This window comes from Cyanistes caeruleus, chromosome Z (genome assembly GCF_971803275.1).
Source record: "Cyanistes caeruleus chromosome Z, bCyaCae1.hap1.1, whole genome shotgun sequence".
Classification (NCBI taxonomy): Eukaryota; Metazoa; Chordata; class Aves; order Passeriformes; family Paridae; genus Cyanistes; species Cyanistes caeruleus.
In genome coordinates, this window is record NC_141732.1 from 5,398,906 (window position 1) to 5,416,842 (window position 17,937).

The following is a 17,937-nucleotide window of genomic DNA, read 5'->3' on the forward strand; positions in this document are numbered from 1 at the left end:
GGGCTGACAGATTGTGCCAAACTCAACCCAAAGCTGTGCAAGCAGATCCCCCATCCAATCCAGACTTACAGCCTGAGCTGCACTGCTGAAATGATGCAAACAAGTATGACAGGGTCCTTCCTTGGCTAGCATCTTGAGGCAATGAAGTGATGGAGATCAGTCTTTCCAAGGACAACACGACCCTGTCCACCATGGCATCACAGCTTCATCCTTTCTGTGCAAGTCCACCTCTTACCAAACACGTTTCCATCTACAGTAAACCTGCTGTGTTTTCTTCAGTTTACTTTTAAGTCTCCAAGAAGAAAGGGTTAAGAAGCCTGCTCTACACCCTAACAGTATTCATGGGAATTCCTCTTGGTGCTGTGGCTAATTGGCATCTCCCACTCAAACCAGTGCAAGGCCCTTCCTAAGTTTGCTTTTCAAAGTTCTACCCTCCTTCTCTCATTCCTTCAGGACTATACACCCAAAGAATCTGAGAGACAAGAGCTGTTTGTTGTTATTTTTGATTAAACAACAATCATACTGATTTTACTATTTTCCTTTCAGTATGGATATAAACTCTTCAAAGACCTTCATATTTTCTTGTAATTTTTCTAATGCCAAACCTTTTTTAGCAGGCCAGTGAACAAACTCAATATTCTAGACAATGCTGCACAAAGCTCTCTACAAATATATTATAAATTTCTGCTTCAAAAATTGAAGAATTATCTCTGACTTTAAAAAAAAATGTAATGTAACATTGCAGACTCTTGCAAAAGTTGCTGAAAGATTTTGAGTTGCTTCCTCAACTGCTTAACAAATCAGAGTGTTTTGGAGGTAGGAATGAGTCACACTGGAGTTAATGCCCCTCAGTCGATCTGTGGAAGAGGTTTTTGATCTATTTCCACTTTTAAGCACTGCACAGTGGATGGAACAAAAAAAAAAAATTATGAAGAAATTCATGAGAGGAAACATACATTCAGTATTTTAAGGACTCAAAAAGCAGAAGTATCTGGACAATAAATTTTAGTAAGAGCCTTGTTTTGCTGGAAACAGATTTTCTCAATGAGAGGACAGAAACATTAGCCCCAGAACCACAAACTACAAGCCTTGACTCCTACCCTCCCCCCAAAAAATGTCAGCACTACTCTATTGAGAAGAACAATGTGCAATCAAAGAACATGGCATTAAACCAAAAATGAATAAATGCACAATGGTATTTATGAAAAAAACAAGCTGACTGAAGAGGAAAGGAGGAACATGTTCTCAGGCTAGGGAAGCCTTCCTTGCTTTCTGAACAGGAAAGAAAAGCAATTGCTTGAATCATCTACTTCAGAGGACTGTAACAAAAGCATTCACTGACCCTGATTTATAGTGCAGTCAAACAGGATTGAGCAAAGTTATTTCCCACACAGCTTCTGCTGCGGGTGAACCATCAGGTGGAAAGCATCACAGTGCACTCCCTTCACCTGTACTTCTGGGAAACTGAAAAACCAGGGCCATCAGATGTGTCTCACTGTACCAGCACTGCACAGCAGACACTCCACTGAAGTAACTTCCACAGATACCAATGTGAAATATTCGGGAAAATCTGAACAGAGAAAAAAATAACAACATTTCTAGTAGGCTGCTCAGCAGCACAAGACAAAACTAAACATTCCTGGGATGAATAATGACTGTCTGGAGTGAGTGAACTGTCCAAAAACTACCACTTTGCTATCAAAAGTCAAACATCAGTCTATGAGGAAATTCATTGCCAACTTTTCTTTTTAATATGTTCAAACACTTGAATTTACCTCTTCCACTTCTGCTTTTTTCTCTCCTGCCTTGGAAGAAGCTTCACTTGCCTTCTTGTCACCATGCTGTGAACAGAGAAAATAGATGTGTAGTTACTTAGATCTTAAGTCATATCTTCCACACAAAGAAATTCTCATACATCTTAGTATAAGGATGATTCCTTTCAGCTACCACAATATGACAGCAGGGAACATTTAAAGTTTTTCTTCTCACAATGGACAGGATTTCTAAATGGCCTGCTGCATAACTTCAAGAAAAACTGAAGGTCATGACTCTTAGGGCAGCCACATGACTGTTCTCATGAAAAGTTCTGGAAGATATTCAGCTTATCACTCATCCCTCACTCTCCAGTGCTTGTTTTGGAAATGTCAGAACCACAGGCTTCAGCAGCTACTGAACAGCTCTCAGAGACACCAACATGATGTGTGCAACCCACTCCAACATCTCAACTCCCCTCAGATACACTGAAATGCTTGACAGCACCTCCTCACCTGACAGAAAGCTGTTACCATGACTGCTGTAATTCTGGTGCTGACAGAAAAAAATAAATGATCCAACAGTTCAGGCACAGGTGCACACTGGGAAAACACAGTTCTTCCAGGATCCCTGAACCTCCTGCACCTTTTATCTCCTCCTCTTCCTTTCATTTAACCTGATATACAATCCCAGTAGCTTCCTATGTGCAGCAATGTAAAGAAAGACACAATTTGCCCAGCACACACACTGGTATCCTGGTATCCAGCATTTTGTAACTGTGTGTGTTCCTGAAAAGTGGTGGTTCCTCAAGAAATCTGTTTCCAAATCTCTTTTCAAAAATAATAAAAGCAAAAAGCAAGAAGTTAACACAAAAGGCAACATAATATAGCTACTCTCTACTATCTCAGCTTGTGTAACTTCCCACAGCAACTGAGACATCTGGGAGGGAGGATTCACGTCTGGTTTGTCTTGTTAAGTAAAGACAGGAGATGATTCAAGACCCATTTATTCCCTTCTGTTTTCAGGACTGAGCAGCAGGAGGTAGAGCCTGCTAATCCACTAAGTAATGAGTTCCTGCAGATTTTTCTTCACATGGCTATAGGGAGAAAGTAATGATCCATGTATCACTGCACTATCTTCAACAGAAATCAGTTCCAGCACATCAGCAGGAGAAAAGGCAAGCTGAAAAAAAGTATTATATCAACAAAAATTTCAATAATTGTTTTGGACAACCTCTAACAATTCAAGTTTTTAAAATGAGTTTGGTTATGACTAAGACACTCGATGAGTTTTGAAATTGGAAATGCTATACTCATATTCCATTTGTGCCTCTTTAGAGGAAAAACAAGGTTGTCTATTCAGGTAAGAGATTAATTGATTCACTGCTCCATAATAGCACTTCCAGTAGAGACACAATTTACCCAGCTATCTGTGCTTTTCACAGCCACAATAAAAGCACATTGCACACACATCAGTTAAGAGCAATGCTAGTGAGTGTCCTGTTGCTGACAGATGGGGAATTTCTGAGCCAGCACTGCCAAGAGGCTCAGGAGCTAAAGGAGAACACTCTTGATGAGGCTATCTTCTTGCATGGATACCCTCAGCATTAAAATGCTCCAAAAATCAAGTATTATCCTGAATCCAGCTATTAAAGTCTTCTATTACTTTCATTTGCTTTCTTCTTCAAATTCAGACACAGCTTTAAAAGCAGCAACACCAAAAGAAGTGCAGGGTCTCTAGTTGTTGCTTTTTTTTTTTTTTTCTTTCACTAAATAAAGCCAGGGAATGTAAGAACTAAATTCTTGCCTCCTACTGAGTATGCCAGGTCTTCATCAGGGCTGAGTCTCGTGCTACCCTTCCTCCCTAAGTCCACCTCCTCATCTTCATACCAAAGAAACCCACAGCAGACAGGACCATGGCACCAAAAGGGCACCCACACCCAAGAATAGGAAGAGAGAGATATGGAAGGGGACTGGCAGGATTCCCTCAACCACCTCTCAAGCAGAACAACGCCCTGAAGGACCCCAGGGCAGCTTCAATGTGCAGAGAGGATGCAGAACAAACCAGGGCAAGGACCACAACTTTGCTACCCCTAAATTAAAGACAGAGAGACATTAAAAGCATGACATCTCCTTCCAGAAGGTTATGTCAAACAGCATCTATAATAAAGACACTTTGACTCAGAGCCTAAATATATTTATTCCAACTCAGGGCACAAAGCACATATGGTCAGACCGAAGCTGTTTTGTCTTGAGTAAGTTGAGCAATGCACTGTGTACACACAGAGCCCTGATACTCACTCCCTGGCCTCAGATAGTAAAACAGTCCGTGAAAGTACTGCCTTGCAGGAAAGTCTGCTGTCCCGAAGAGGTAACCTTGAGAAGCAGAGCTTCACAGTACACCTGAGGAAACCATGCTGGCTCCCTGAACACTTAATGCATAAAGTATGATGAAGGACCCTGTTTCAATAGTGGCCTTCAACAGCTCTTTTCTTACCTGGATTTCCAAGCTTTGAACCCTCCACTAAAAAAATTAAATATAGTAAGAAAACAAAACAAAACAAAAAAACCTCCAAAGAAACAAAAAAAAACAAAACAAAACAAAAAACAAAAACCAGGCAGTAAATCAATCTGTTTAGTCAGAAGCCTAAGCTCAGGTTTTTTGGGACAGTGTACATTCACTGCTCATTAATATTCACAACTCATGATGACAAGCTGACTTTTTCTTTGGGCACTCTTTCCTTTTCTGCTCATTTTCCTTTACAGTGCCAAAGATACAGATTCCTAACCAAGGCAGTGGATCAGAGCAGCTCCAGCCTTGTCACATCAACAGTGGGCGTACAGCTGAAGTGACAATTTTAGTTTAACTCATGAGCTAACAATTCCTCGTAGCTTTTAAGCTGGCTCAAAATATTTTCCAACCTTACTAACTAAGAAAAAACCCACACAATTCTACCCATAATCACATGTTCACGAAAATACATAAGTGTCATGAGCAAGAAAGTTTATCCTGAGATCTTCATCCTATTCCAAAGTGCACAAAAATGTCACCACACTATTAAGTCACACCTTTAAACTTCTGACTCAAATAGTGCTCATAAACTAGAAAGTAACTGGTGAAAAAGCAGAGAAAATTACTAACAACTGAATAGACTTATGTGCACAAAAATCCAACCTTCACTAAAGGCTTCCCAAGAAATTCCTTCAAAATCTCAGGAGATTTAGAAGGCATTAACAAGCCTTTGGTTTAAGGCCTCTGCACAGCATCTCAGTGGATGTGCAGTAACTGGGTGAGGAGTGAAGTCTTGCAAGATTCTCAGCTGAAGGCAATCGACTCAGCATTACCACTATTTAAGGAGATGGGAAGCTGACCTTCGCTCTCAGCTGGAACTGGGAGGAAGACAGAGTTCTTTGACACTGCCTGGAAAACTGTCAGATACAAAAGAGTTGCTGGGGAGTAACAATCAAGCTAGGTAAGGAATCACAAGGCGAAACCCAAATTCTTATTACGTCCAACCCCAGCTTTAAATACACCAGCCAGAAAAAACATCCATCTCCTTTGTGTCTGTTCCTCTCACCCACGTTTCCTGCCTCTCCTACCTACCCAGTGTGAATCATATGCACGAGAGAGGACTCCAGTCCCACTTGGAGGCCCACAAGTGCCAACAACCACAAACAGGGGCTTCCAAAGGAGCAGCTGTGGGAACAGACTTCTTACCTCAACACACACAGCCAAATCTTAGTATCTTTTCTTCCCCCGGATGCAATGACACTGATCTATAATGAGGCCTTTTACATCCATTCCACAGCTTAGTGTGGTTAATTCTCAAACTTTCCCCTCTGATTTTGTGTCACTTCCACTACAATGATTTGACTCACAATGGCTGATACCCGAAAACACTGCTAAAACAGTGATCAAGCTAAAGCAGTGATCACTGCTAAAACAGTGCTAGAACTGATCCAAGCTACACAGAGCAACTTAAAAGTACAGTTCTAACATCAACAGATTTAACCTGACTGATCATATACATAGGAAATACATAAAAGTGGTATTTTCCCTGAAACCAACACTTCAAAACATATGCTTTCTGTAAAGCTTTAACAGAACGCAAACTTTTTCTCGACACTCCATACTGAAAGAACACAGAGACCAACACCTTCCTCCTATGCGCAACAAACCGTAAAGGTTTCTTTAAAGATTTTTAAAGCCTTTTTAAAGAAGTCGAGGGTTCGTCACAGTAAATGAGCAGCGACCCAAGTCTGGCCAAGCCATAGGGAGCCGTGGTTTGCTCAGGGAGGGTCTGGCAGGCGATGGCTTTCCCGGCAGCACCTGCAGAGGAGAGCACGCTCCTGGGAAAAGGCGCAGCGCCGTTTTCTTCCGAAACAGCAACATTCCCATCAAAAAAAAAAAAAAAAAAAATCCTGTCTTACGCTTTCTGGTGCGCTTTCGTCACCCCGCGAGCCCGCGTTACTCGGGGAACTACGACGAGAACTACTAACAGCACCAGAACCCTCAGTTTCCTGCGTCGCTTTTCTGACAGCGGATGGGATGCGGAGGGACAGCGGGAGGAGCGCTTCCACCTGGCCCGAACCACTGAAGCTTTTTTTTTCTTTAAAAAAGTGCTGTCTCGCCTCCAGCCGCACCATAACCCCTCTTTCCTTACTCCCTTCTCCGTCCCCAACGCCGGGGAGTGGCGGGAGCATGCGGCCCGGCCCACCCCGCGCTCCCGGCTCCCCACAGCGGTGCCCCCTCTCCCCACCGCGGTGCTCCCGGCTCTGCCGGCGCTTTCCTCCGCACTCACCATGGCGTACCACCAGCGGGCGAAAGCCATGGCGCTGCGGCTGCTCCTCCTGCCCGTCCTGCCCGGCAGTGCCCGGCCCGGGACGCGCCCAGGGCGGCGCCCGGCGCGGAGCCGCTCCCCCGCCGGGGCCGCGGGGCACCAAGGGCATCGCCGCCCTCCTCACAGCCCTCCCCGCGTCCCCGAGCCCGCCTTACCGCCGCGGGCAGCGGCTGCCTGCCCGTCCCGGGCGCCGACATGCCGATGGCGGGGAAGAGGAGCTCCACGGGCGGCTGGAATAGCCCTCGGTCCCTCCCCTTCCTGCCGGGGCCCAGCCGGGACGGGGGAACCAGGGGGGCCGCGGGTCCGGGGTGAGGAGGCGGGGAGGGGACGGGGAGCCTGTGGTAGGAGGGTGCTCAGCTGGAGCGAGAGTGGCTTTTCTTTAAAATAGCGCTGTTTGGGGGGGTGGGGGGAAGAGTGTGCAGACTTTCTCCTCCTCAGGAAAGTCATTCCCGTGGGGAGAGCGTTTGGGTGTCGACAGCCGACCCTCGGCGGCTCCAGGCTCCGTGGCAGCCCCCAGCGAGGATTTTGCCCTTTCCCCGGGATGGAGCCGGGCGGAGGATGCTTGGAGCTGCTCCAACACGCGGCTCCTCTGCCAGCTTCACTCCAAATTGGGCACCCTGTTCCTATGACAGCCTCCTTCCCCAGTTTTTGTATCCAGGCTCCTCCACCAGCCTCTGGCTCCTCTAGAGCTGTTCCAGCCCAGCTTCCCGGCTGGCTCCAGCCTTGGCCATCACCTTGGCGTGAGCTCGTTCCCACCACACAAACACGCTTGTTTGGGAAGTTGGCCGCGCATCCCGTAGGTTGGTGCGGTGTTAACCCCCACATCCATGGGGGTTTGTTGCAGGCCAGGTTGTAAAATAGAAAACACAGGTGTTGCGTGCAGGAATGGGCACAGTTTGACAAGTTTGTCTTGCCAGGTTGTGTGCAGTAAAAGAAGTCGGTGTTTGGGGTGTTCTGTGCCAGGGAGCCGCAGGCTCAGGCTGGATGGGTGGAACAGCTGTTGGGATGAGTTGCACTGCTCTGAAGGGGGAACAGAAGCAGCTCTGAACACGTTCTTGGATCAGGAGGCCCTGTCTATTAGGAGGAGAAAGGAAAAGCGTCCCAGTCTTTAGGGAATGCTCATCTCCTGCTTCTTGGGGAAGGAGCAGTAGGACTAATCCGCGTGGGAAGTGGTAAGAAGCCTGTAAACCAAATTAGTGCCTCCACCCTCTGCTGTCAGGTGAGGTCTCCCCTGGAGGTCTTGGGAAGTGGCTTTTTTTCTGCAGACAGAGAGGGAATGTTCAGATTGTGGATAAACGAGGTTCACATTTTTATTTTTTTTTTAATAGAATTTAAAGGTTTAATAGAAAGATGATTAGGAGATAAAGTATACAGATACAGCCAGGTGTCTCTGCATTCAGCCAATTCACACCTTACTAACAAAGGATTACACCTTAAAAACAGAATCCTACTACATATTCATAAATTCTCATACATGGTTCAAACACTCTCCTTAAGTTTTGGATGTTTCTTTGTTTAGTTTTTGACTCACCCCCTTCTCAATAGATCAATCTTCTTGGCTCCACCGAGTTTCATATTCCTTGATAACAGAAATGCAATAAATTCCTCCCCCAGAGCTCTGGTTACTGCTGTCCTCATCTGGACAAGATAATCTAAGAATGGGGGGGGTCTCCAGCCATCTCCTCTAGTCCCTGGGTTATACAAAAGTAGTCCCCACTCCAATACCATGTCATAGCTCAACACATATGTTTATTACACTACCATTTCTAAGCTTCATCAACAACAGAAATAGAAGGAACCACACTAATACAACAAAGTTTTCTAACCTTATACATGTAACATTCATTACAATATTTGCTAAAAGCCAGCATATAATATGTATCTATAACAAGATGGATCTGCCTGAGGCCACCCCTGCTTTTCCTTTCTGATTAGATCCGTGCAGGTTTATGGCTAACTCTGAAGTGTTTCAGCCTGTGACACCCAGGCAAGGTGCTCCAGAGGAGGTGGAGGCGAGGGCCATGTTTAAAATGCAAAGCTTCTAGACGGGGCTGTTGTGTGCAGGTTTACCTGGGGTCACTCCGGCAGCCCCAGCAAGTTGTGCCGCAGGCAGCAGACCCTCCCTGCTGGCAGAGGGCTCCAGGGAACCCTCAGGAAGCGTCACCCATCTCACTGCGACGTGCCTGATGACAAGCAGCTGGAGCTGATGGTAATTGGAGTAGTGGAGCAGGGCAGTAACACATGAAAGCCTTGGTGATGTCAGCCTGCATCACGCTGGGCATTCAGGGTTCTGCTGACCCAGGAGCACATCACCCATTCCAGCTCTGCCAGTAGGTTCAGTCTATAAATGAGGTTTGAATGCTGCTGTGGGAAGGAGGGGAGCTGTTCAGACATTTGCCCCAGTTCCTGCAGTTGTTGCAGTGCTTTGTAAGCTGGCTGGGCTCCATCCAGCCTTGCATGGAAATCTTGCTTTAGGGCCGAGGGCTTGGCATTGTTGCATAGAATGCTCCTCTAGCTTGCCACTGCTTCAAGAAACCATTGATTATTGGCAATTTCTCCCTAAGTTTATTTTTAACTACTTGAGAGTACTTTTATATGTAAAGGATGTAGACAGCACATATTTACCTGGGGACAAAAAAGCAGGTTCTTGTTTGTCTGACAGAAGGAGAGTCAGCTGATGAGTGCCTGAGTCAGCTTTTTAAATACTGCAGGCCTAAACACCACTCCAACAGTTTACTCATTTCGGTAAAGATTTGGGTATTTGAGTGGAGCAGTCACTAGTAATTATCCAAGTCAGTCTGACGCTTATTATCTTTAATTATGGAAAAATAAGTTTTCCTTGCAGCTTGCAACAGCGTACAAGTGTGTGGTATCAAAATCACACTGTGTTTTCTGTCACAGTTTCTACTTATTCCTTCAGAATGTCTGCAAGTGAACAAATCCACTGAGCCTTGCTGAGATTTTACCTGATATTACCCATGGAGTTCTTCACTTCAGAAACAGATGCAAGAAGTGATGGATGGCACAAAAAAATCAGCTTTTTCAATGTTTATTGGCTGGAAAAAGAGCAGGTGACCACATCAGGAACACACAGGTTGTTTTTTACTGCAGTGATGTGAACAAGTATTGAAAAAGAGTTTGTGTGCTTTTAATAGTCATGGATGCATTTCCATGTAATTCAAGGTATTAGGATTCTAAAATTGGAATGGAGAATCACAGACTCATTTTCCCCATCATGCCTCATCTCCAAAGGGCACCAGTTGACGTCAAATGCTTCCCAATAAAAAGGTGCTCAAAATTCTGGCAGGATGGGATGAAATTTTTGCCAAGCATACATATTTTATTAATATAACTTGCATAATGGTATGACTGCAAGCTTATGAGTCATTCTCAAAATCTACAAAATAAAGTACAAAATCTCTTGTGTAACTGGATTTTTTTATCTAGGGTAGTTTAAAAGAAGTCTTAGTATAAAAACTAATTAAACAAATAGGTTTTAAACATTTCTTTCTTCCTCTTCCTGTGATTTACAAAGAAGCTCATTGCATTTGTTCTCTTGTCTTCCTTTGAAACCCAAAATGATCAGGATTTACTTTTTTTTTTTTTTTGTCTTTTTAATTTGATGCGTTCAGTCTCACCCTGTTTTATCACACCACAATAACAAAGACAGACAAGTACATTTCATTTCTTCTTCTACTGTTTCTGTTCACAGCATGTTCAGTAAATGGAAATTGAAATTTTAAGTCTTGGAAGTTTTGTTTGTTGATAAGCCTAGTTTGATGACATTCTTGCTCTAGAAAGCAATAATACCAATCCTTACTATTGAAAAGAAAGGTTTCTTTCTTTATCTATGGATACATATATTTTTGCATGTTATGAACATCTTTTATCATATCATTTGTTTGTCCTCTTCTAGTTTAGTGCAGTCTGAAGATTTCATGATGGACTCCATCCCACTGCTGAGTGGAGATTTCTTCTCCTCAGACAGAAGACATAAATTTGACACCAACCAAGAGAAAATTAGAGACTCCCTTGAGGTTTGGTATTTTTTGATTCCCTAAATACTGAGATGAACTTTAATTAAAAACCAAAATAATTTCTAAACTAATCTTGAATAATTTCTGGAGATGTATTTGGGTGATATGTATGAAAATTTTTATCTATCCAAATTTTCTCCTTTGTTACACTGAAATGCAGCAAATCCCAAAGTTTAGTACAATGTATCACATGCAACCAGGAGGGGAAAAAATTAAAATTGTACCCTTCACCATTCAGGACTGTATTCCACCCACGTGTGTTTGGTCCTGTGTCCCTCCCCAATTTCTGCTGGGGAAGCTGAAGGATGCTGTCATTCTGGGAGTCAGAAGAAGTTCAAGATAATTGACTTGAAAACCTCACTATAAATTAAGCTTTTACCAGACCACAGGCATTTTTCTGTGCTAGATACAGATCCAGATGAGGTTGTGACCCCAAATTGAGTCCAAAAGGAAGAGCAGCAGAATGAGTGAGGCGTTGCCCCAGTGAATGTCAAACATTGCAGCTATGTAGGAGTGGCCAGCCTGCAGCTCACATCTGCTGGTTTTATCTGCAAAGAACTTTCCCAAGATGAGGTACCTACTCCCCAGTGTAAATTGAGTTATGAAAATGCAGGAAAATATATGAACTAGGCCTCACTGATTTTTATTAGTCTGAGTTGTAAAGATTTACACATATGAAAATGACAATACCTTTCATCTTGGATGCTTAAACTGCAGGGTTGGAATAGTCTGTAGGTAGAAATTGCAGATTGGTGAGTTCTGTGATAGGTAAGACAAAAAGCCTTGTGTATTTAGAAATATACTTTAAACGCTTTATACACTAGGATTTCAAAATCAGTAGAAATCCATGCTAACAAAGTAAAACACATATCTTTTAAGTACAGCTTACACTGTCAATATGCAGATTTTTGGAAAATGCTTTGAACTGTGCCATAAAATCCATGCAAGAGATTAAAAATTCCATGTACTCCTTGGACACTTTCTCATGTAGTCTCCATTTGCTACAGAAAAAGTGATTTGCTTGAGACTGATAGCATTCCCTCCAGTGCCAAAGTGCACTTATCCTTAATCATCAAGGTGAACAATGCTTCCCTCAGGGCACTACCTTTCTTCAGGTGAAATTAATCCTGAGATTCTTGGTATTAAGAGGCTCCCCAGAGGAAGGGTTGTGGAAAAAAGTTGTGGTTTTCTGAAATGCATCTGGTAAAAGAAGTTAAAAATTGTCTGCTTTGGTTTGCAAAGATGCAGTGTGTGACTTTTGATACCAGAGTGATGAAGGAAATGTCATCACATCCCTGCTTATATTTTGGTTTGTCTTTTCTTTTTCTCACTGTCTAACCCATGCACAGATACACATGCAATCAAGGTTGAAAAAGTTTATAACTAATCCAAGAGCAAATTAAAGCTAATTCTCAACTACTTTAGAAATAGTGTGCATATGTATTTGTACATCCATAAATACCTTGCAACTGTTTTGTACAAGATGTAATGCACTGTACCACTAGGCAATGTTACCATGATTCACAGGTAGAAAAAAAGACTAATGATTAAACACTGAAGAAGAATAACTCAAAACAGCACTGATAGGTATAATAAATTTGCAGTGAAATCACACAACAAAAATGTTAGCGTAAGGTAGAATTTTGACAGAAACCATGGAGATCATCTAGGGCTAGGAATGTGAGGGAAAAAACTCTTCCACCTGCCTCCACTCAGCTTTTGCAAGGGTTATCCAGGGCAGCACCCTGTAGCTAGATATCATCTGTAGCTGTCAGTGACAAGCAGCACGGAGTGACCATGATCCTGTAATAAAAAAAAAAAAAAGAAAAAAAAAAAGAAAAAAAAGACTTTGCAGCTGCTCTGTGGGGGTTTTCAGGACTGTGCTTCTGGGAGAGAACTGGACAGTGCTAGTTGTTATAAAACAAAAAATGCTCTTTTGCCAGGGCTGCAAAATATCTCTTGCTTTCTCCTAGGGTTTGAAAATTCTTCCCTGATCCTTGGTTGTTTGGGGAGTGGTGTTGCCTAGAGCAGGGGTGGAGCTCCCAGCCCTTGAGGGATTTAAAAGGCATATAAATGTGACACTTGGGGACCTGGTTTGGTATTGGCTTTGGTGGTGCTGGGTTAACAGTTGGTATCGATGATCTCAGGGGTGTTTTCCAACTTAAATTATTTTGTGATTCTGTGATTCTTCTTGTATTCTTTCAGTAGCTGACTGTGAAACAAAATGTCAGTAATTACAAGAGTACTTCCATAGTGTTTCCTTCTGCACTTGTGACAGGGTATGAAAATAAAAAAAACCCTGGCAAACAAGAAATTCCTGTTGAGAGGCAGGGAAATGACCATGCTGGGTTCTGTCTGCTCAATAATTGCGGATTGGCTGGATGGGAGTTAGTGGATGTGGAGCATTTATCAGCCTTGTTAGCATCTGGTTCATCCTGTGTTTAACTTGGTTAACTAGTGCCTCATCTGAAAGTGACATTAATATGTTAAAAGCTGCATTAATATTAACAACCATGTATCTGCTTACAGCCTGCCTCCTTGTGGATTATATCCACTGCCCTGACATTATTTCCCTCTTCATGTTTTCTCAGTTGCATAGATCGAGTTCTTTTCTATCATTGGCATGATGGGTTCCCTTACAGATAAAGTTTCACAGGTCTTTTCTTAGGATAATACCACACTTGGTGTCTCTGAAGAAGCACAGCTTCCAATCAGAACAACACACAGGAAGCCAAACTAAGGACAGGGAGGCACAGGAATATTTTATGGGAAATTGCAACACAGCTTCGCAGTAAATTTTTTCTTGTTTCAGAAACGCATGGAAACGTGGAGCTGGTATTGCTTGGAAAGGAAACATGGGTAGCATGGAAAATATTTTACAACAACGTTTTACAGCTCTGTATTGCTCTGAAGGCAGCCGACGTTTTTCCTAGTTAAAAAAAAAAAAAAAGCAAGCAGATTGAAGGGGCATTGAGGTCAACCTGGATATGTGAACACCAGGGCCACAGCACTCAGCACAGCTCAGCTGGGTGAAAGGCTCTGCCACGCGTTGCCCGAGGACATCCCTGCTTGCAGCAGCTCCCCTTCCTGCTCATGCCCCTCTGAAATCAGACATATGGCATTAATGGAGCCAAAGCATGGATAGCTTCCACTCAGCACACACTGCTTTCCCCTGGGAGCAGTCCTCAGTTCCTCCTTTCTCTTTTAATCTGCCGGCTTTGTGTTTGCCCCGAGATGTGCGCTGGGGCAGCCCTGCACGGCAAAACCTGTTTCTGTGGGTGTTGAGGAGCAAGCGAGAGCACAGGAGTGCAGAGAACTTGATTTGCAGTGAAACCACTTGGTAGAGCAACCCAGCACGATTTGAATGCGGCTGACGTGCAAATCATTATAAGCTGTGACAGAGAATGGTTTGTTTTTTTTTTTTGCATATCACAAACCCACAAATCCGTCGCATCTATGCAGATCCACATACTGCTTCTCCGAGGCAGGCTGATGGGGCCAGACAGTCCTGTGAGCTGAGGTGATGCTCTGTGGGCAGGGGGGACCACCCCAGAGCTGCCTGGGGGTGTCTAGTGCCCTGTGCCGAGCTGTGTAGGTGACAAAACTCCATCTGCAGACGACATCCATTTGCGCCAGCAGCGTTCCGCAAATGTGGGCGGGTGGCAAATGTAGGGAGGGCAGTTCTGGGGGAACTTCGGTTTTGTGCACATCAGCCCCAAATGTTGCAAAATCCCAAGTAACTGAAGCTACCGCAGAGCGGGAGAGGAGTGACAGGAAATCCTCCTCTTGAGGAAATGAATTTGTTTGGTGTGGGGTGGCTTGTGGTGGCACTGAATGGGACAAACACACCGTGCCCAGGCTGATGCTGCCGGAGCCACCCCTGCTCATGGGGATGCTGTGCTCTGCCCTCGCACCAGCAGAGCACCCCTAGCCCACGTCCAAATTCCCAGGCTGCTTCTGGAGGAGGAGCAGAGAAGCTCCCTGGCAGGGGAGGGGGGCTGGGAGGTGGATGACACCCCTCACCCCATGCCTGCTCCCCTCGCAGCTCTGCTGTGACTCACCCCAGTCAGCTCTGTGACAGATCTGTCCTGCTTTGCTCTCCTGAGGCACCAGGTCAGCGGCACTGCAGCTTTGGGGTGGAGTAATAAGCTAAATAATTAATGTGCAATTATTAAATGTGGCAAACGTGACAGCCTCGAGTGAGAATATAAATGCATTCTGCTGTTTTAGACACTGAAAATAGATATTTTTGCAAATAACACGGTATGAGTGCAAGTGCCCACCTACTAGGGACACCAGAAAGTCAAAATCCTCCTCCACCCCTGCGAATTTGCCGCAGCTGGAGGAAATGTGGTCACTTGTTCTTGCCAGGAGCCAGCTTCAAACCTCACTGCAAAGATTGGCTTTCCACTGCCACTCAGTGAGTTTTAGGTCGACTCCAAAAACCTTTATCTCTGCAACAGTAGAGTGTGGAAACAGTACTTTGCATGAGCCAGATTAAGATACCTGAACCTGTGAAAATTCCCTTTCCCACTGTAGGGGGGGAAAAAAATAAAATATGGATAAATCATGATAGCAAGGTTATGCTTTTAAAAAAGACTCCCCCAAAGCTCTGCCAGCACTGTGTAATAACCGATCCTTTTAATCCCCAAACCCGCTGCCAGTGGTTGCAAGAGGGCTGGTAATTTGTGAAGAACAAGGAGTTTAAAGGGTTCAGTGCCAGCTTGCCTGTGTCTGTGCGGGGATGTTTCCTCCGCATCCTCTGCCCCGGCTGCCGAGCCGTGCGGCGAGAGCCGGGGGATCGCCTTCGCATTCCGGGGAGACGATCCCTAGGGAGCCCCCACGCCTCTGGGGAAGGGAAATATTAAAACAAGCTCTAAAGGGAATTCCACGGCGCTGTGGGAGGGCTCGGGGAGATGATGGCAGCGGTCTGAGGCGGGGAGCAGCCCTTGGCCTGGACCAGGGTTTATTTCTGGGGTCAGGCGCCCTGTCCCCGGGGCTGGACCGAGTGGGTGCTTGGCTGCCGGATGGTTTTCCTCCCTCTGACCGCAATCCTGCCGCTCCCCGCTGCTGCTCACTGTCTGCCGTGTTTACAGAGCAGCTCTTTATGGATGCACAAGGCGTGACTCACCCGCAGCAGTGCCCGGACTGCGGAGGAGCCAGGTTGTTAAAGCTGAAACTTTGCTTTCCCTGCTTTCCTGACTCTGCAGAGGAGCCGGGCTCCGTGGCACAGACCTGTTGACAAGACTGTGTTTGTACTCTTCGGTTTCCTTGTTTGTCTTGCCAGAAATCCTGTGCGGGAATGTTCTTAAGAGTCATTCTAACTCGGATTTGAATTTCTGAGCAGAGAAACGACGTGTTTGGGACAAGTTGGGCACTGCTGTGCTTGTGCTGTTGGGAGAGTCTCCCGCCTGTCAGCGGGGCTGCACTGCCTCCCCTCCTCTCCATCTCCTCCCCAGGAGGACCAGGGCTCTGTAAAACACCCCAAAATCAGCTGCACCACACACCCAGGAGGTCTGGTCAAGGGGCTTCGCTCAGACTTTATACACTTGTCTTTCACAGCTGAAGACGTCTGCTCTAGACCTTTGAAATAAATTTCACCACAGTGCTTTTCACCTTTTTTTTTCTTTTTTCTTTTTTTTTTTTTTTTCCATTTTTAATGACTACTGGATGTTTTGAATTGTCCTACTGGCAGTGCAAGTTTATTTTATTTTATGAGGTAACTCATATCTGGGTTAATATTCACTGTGCAGAGGATTTTGTGTCCTCAGCCCCAGGTCTTCCAGAAAGGGTCTGTGGTGTACCCTGGTTTCTACCATTCCTGGGAAACTAAACAATGCCAAGTGAGCATCATTACTTTGGTTAAGTTGTATTATTCAGCTTTTTTTTTTTTTTTTTTTTTGGTACTCTGATTATATTTGTGAGTCTCAAGCATCTCCCTGCTGTACTGAGAAATACTGGAAGATGTGTCAGAAAGACAGAATCTGAGGAATTTTAACTCTTCACAGCCCTTTCACAGTTCAAAATGGCTCTGAGCATCAGAGGCATGATAGTGGTGGGTTTTCCTGCCCAGTGGTACACTTTGTCCCAGCTTCTGTCTCCTTCAGGGTGTCCCAGGAGGACAGCAGGCTTTGATTTCTGCTGTCTCTCCTCCGGGGAACTCCCTTTGCCCCTCTGGGGCTGTGACTCATTTCCTCCCCATGGCTCATCTCATCCTGTCTGCTGCCAGAGCTTACAGCTCCCTCTTCCTCTCTGCAGCAGCAAAACTTGTTAGAAAAACAAGAGAATCCATCACATTTTTGGAAGTCTTGTCCCTTTTCCTGCAGCATATAGAGAACCTTGCCTGTAAGGCTCTTTTTGTAGTGTGACATGTAAGGAAAAGTGAGAGGAAAAATCCAGTTTTTTGCATGTAAAGCCATTTTATATTCCTGTTGTGCAAACGTGGGGGGAGACACAGGCAATAATGAATAGTAAAGTAGCCTCAAAATTCAGTCTCCAATTTGTTAATACAAATTAAAAGACTGAGTAGTGAATGAAGGCAGAAATAACCATGCTGGTAGTGCCAATTCTTGCAGTGAGAGGCATTCTGAAAGTGAGCTGGCCAGGAAATTGGGGTGCACATTTACTTGCCCTGTGGATGGAACCCTTCCCTTACATGTGCAGCAGAACTTCTGTCTTTATATGATTCAAGATAGGTGATCTTTCTTTGCCCAAGAAACTAATCCTTTCTGAGACTGAAAAGACTAAATTTTAGTTATTATCTTGCCTTGCCTAAATTTGTTTTCACCTGTCACTCAGATTCAGTTTGTGACAGTATTTCTATAAATTTTGGAAGAGGAAGCAAAGAAAACAGAGTGGTAGGAATCTTAAAATTATGTAAACTCCTTTTAATTTAACTCTGGTATTTGGCTTCCTACAGCTACAGGGGAGAATAAAGACTTTTAAGGTTTTGGTTTTTTTCTCAATTTTTCATCTGGTTATAAAGCCCACTGGGGATGTGCCTGTGAGTTTTTTTGCTTCTGTGAAGAGTTCCTAGAGCTCACCCCATCAAAAGCAATGGGCTGATGGATTCTGCAACAGGAACTGAAGGATTGCTATCATGTTGGGCCTGACATAGGATGCAGCGGGGCTGGGAAATGTGGAAAAATGAAAATCGTTCTGTGAAATCAATGTCCAGGCTGTTCATAGGTCATGTGGAAAGAGATACATGGGGAAAATATCAGTCCTCTTACAGCTGAGAGAGAGCAATCTGCTGTAAGAGAGAGAGAGAGGACTCTGTCAGATGCATCCTCTTTTTTCAGACTTCAG

General features: G+C 44.5%; 1 protein-coding gene and 1 long non-coding RNA gene across 17 annotated transcripts in view; one reads left to right on the forward strand and one right to left on the reverse strand.

The window, feature by feature from the left end:
* CAST (calpastatin) overlaps nucleotides 1-7,216 on the reverse strand; it is a 51,961-nt gene extending 44,745 nt beyond the window's left edge. For 4 of the 16 annotated variants that reach the window (XM_086869764.1, XM_086869761.1, XM_086869769.1 and 1 more), the window contains exons 1-2: nucleotides 6,748-7,092; nucleotides 1,776-1,841 (exon numbers count right to left, since the gene is read on the reverse strand). In XM_086869764.1, the coding sequence (XP_086725890.1) occupies nucleotides 1,776-1,841; nucleotides 6,748-6,789 (108 nt within the window). In that variant the 5' untranslated portion in view covers nucleotides 6,790-7,092. Of the gene's footprint in view, nucleotides 1-1,775; nucleotides 1,842-4,926; nucleotides 5,080-6,553; nucleotides 6,688-6,747 lie in introns of those variants that run through there. The other 12 variants (XM_086869760.1, XM_023943837.2, XM_023943839.2 and 9 more) reach the window with 7 other exon arrangements.
* A 1,613-nt stretch (nucleotides 7,217-8,829) lies between these two features.
* On the forward strand, nucleotides 8,830-15,196 carry LOC111940931 (uncharacterized). The gene is made up of 4 exons (XR_015281151.1): nucleotides 8,830-8,922; nucleotides 9,494-9,686; nucleotides 10,509-10,629; nucleotides 13,442-15,196. It is a non-coding gene; the product is annotated as an uncharacterized LOC111940931 (long non-coding RNA).
* Nucleotides 15,197-17,937: the final 2,741 nt, after the last annotated feature.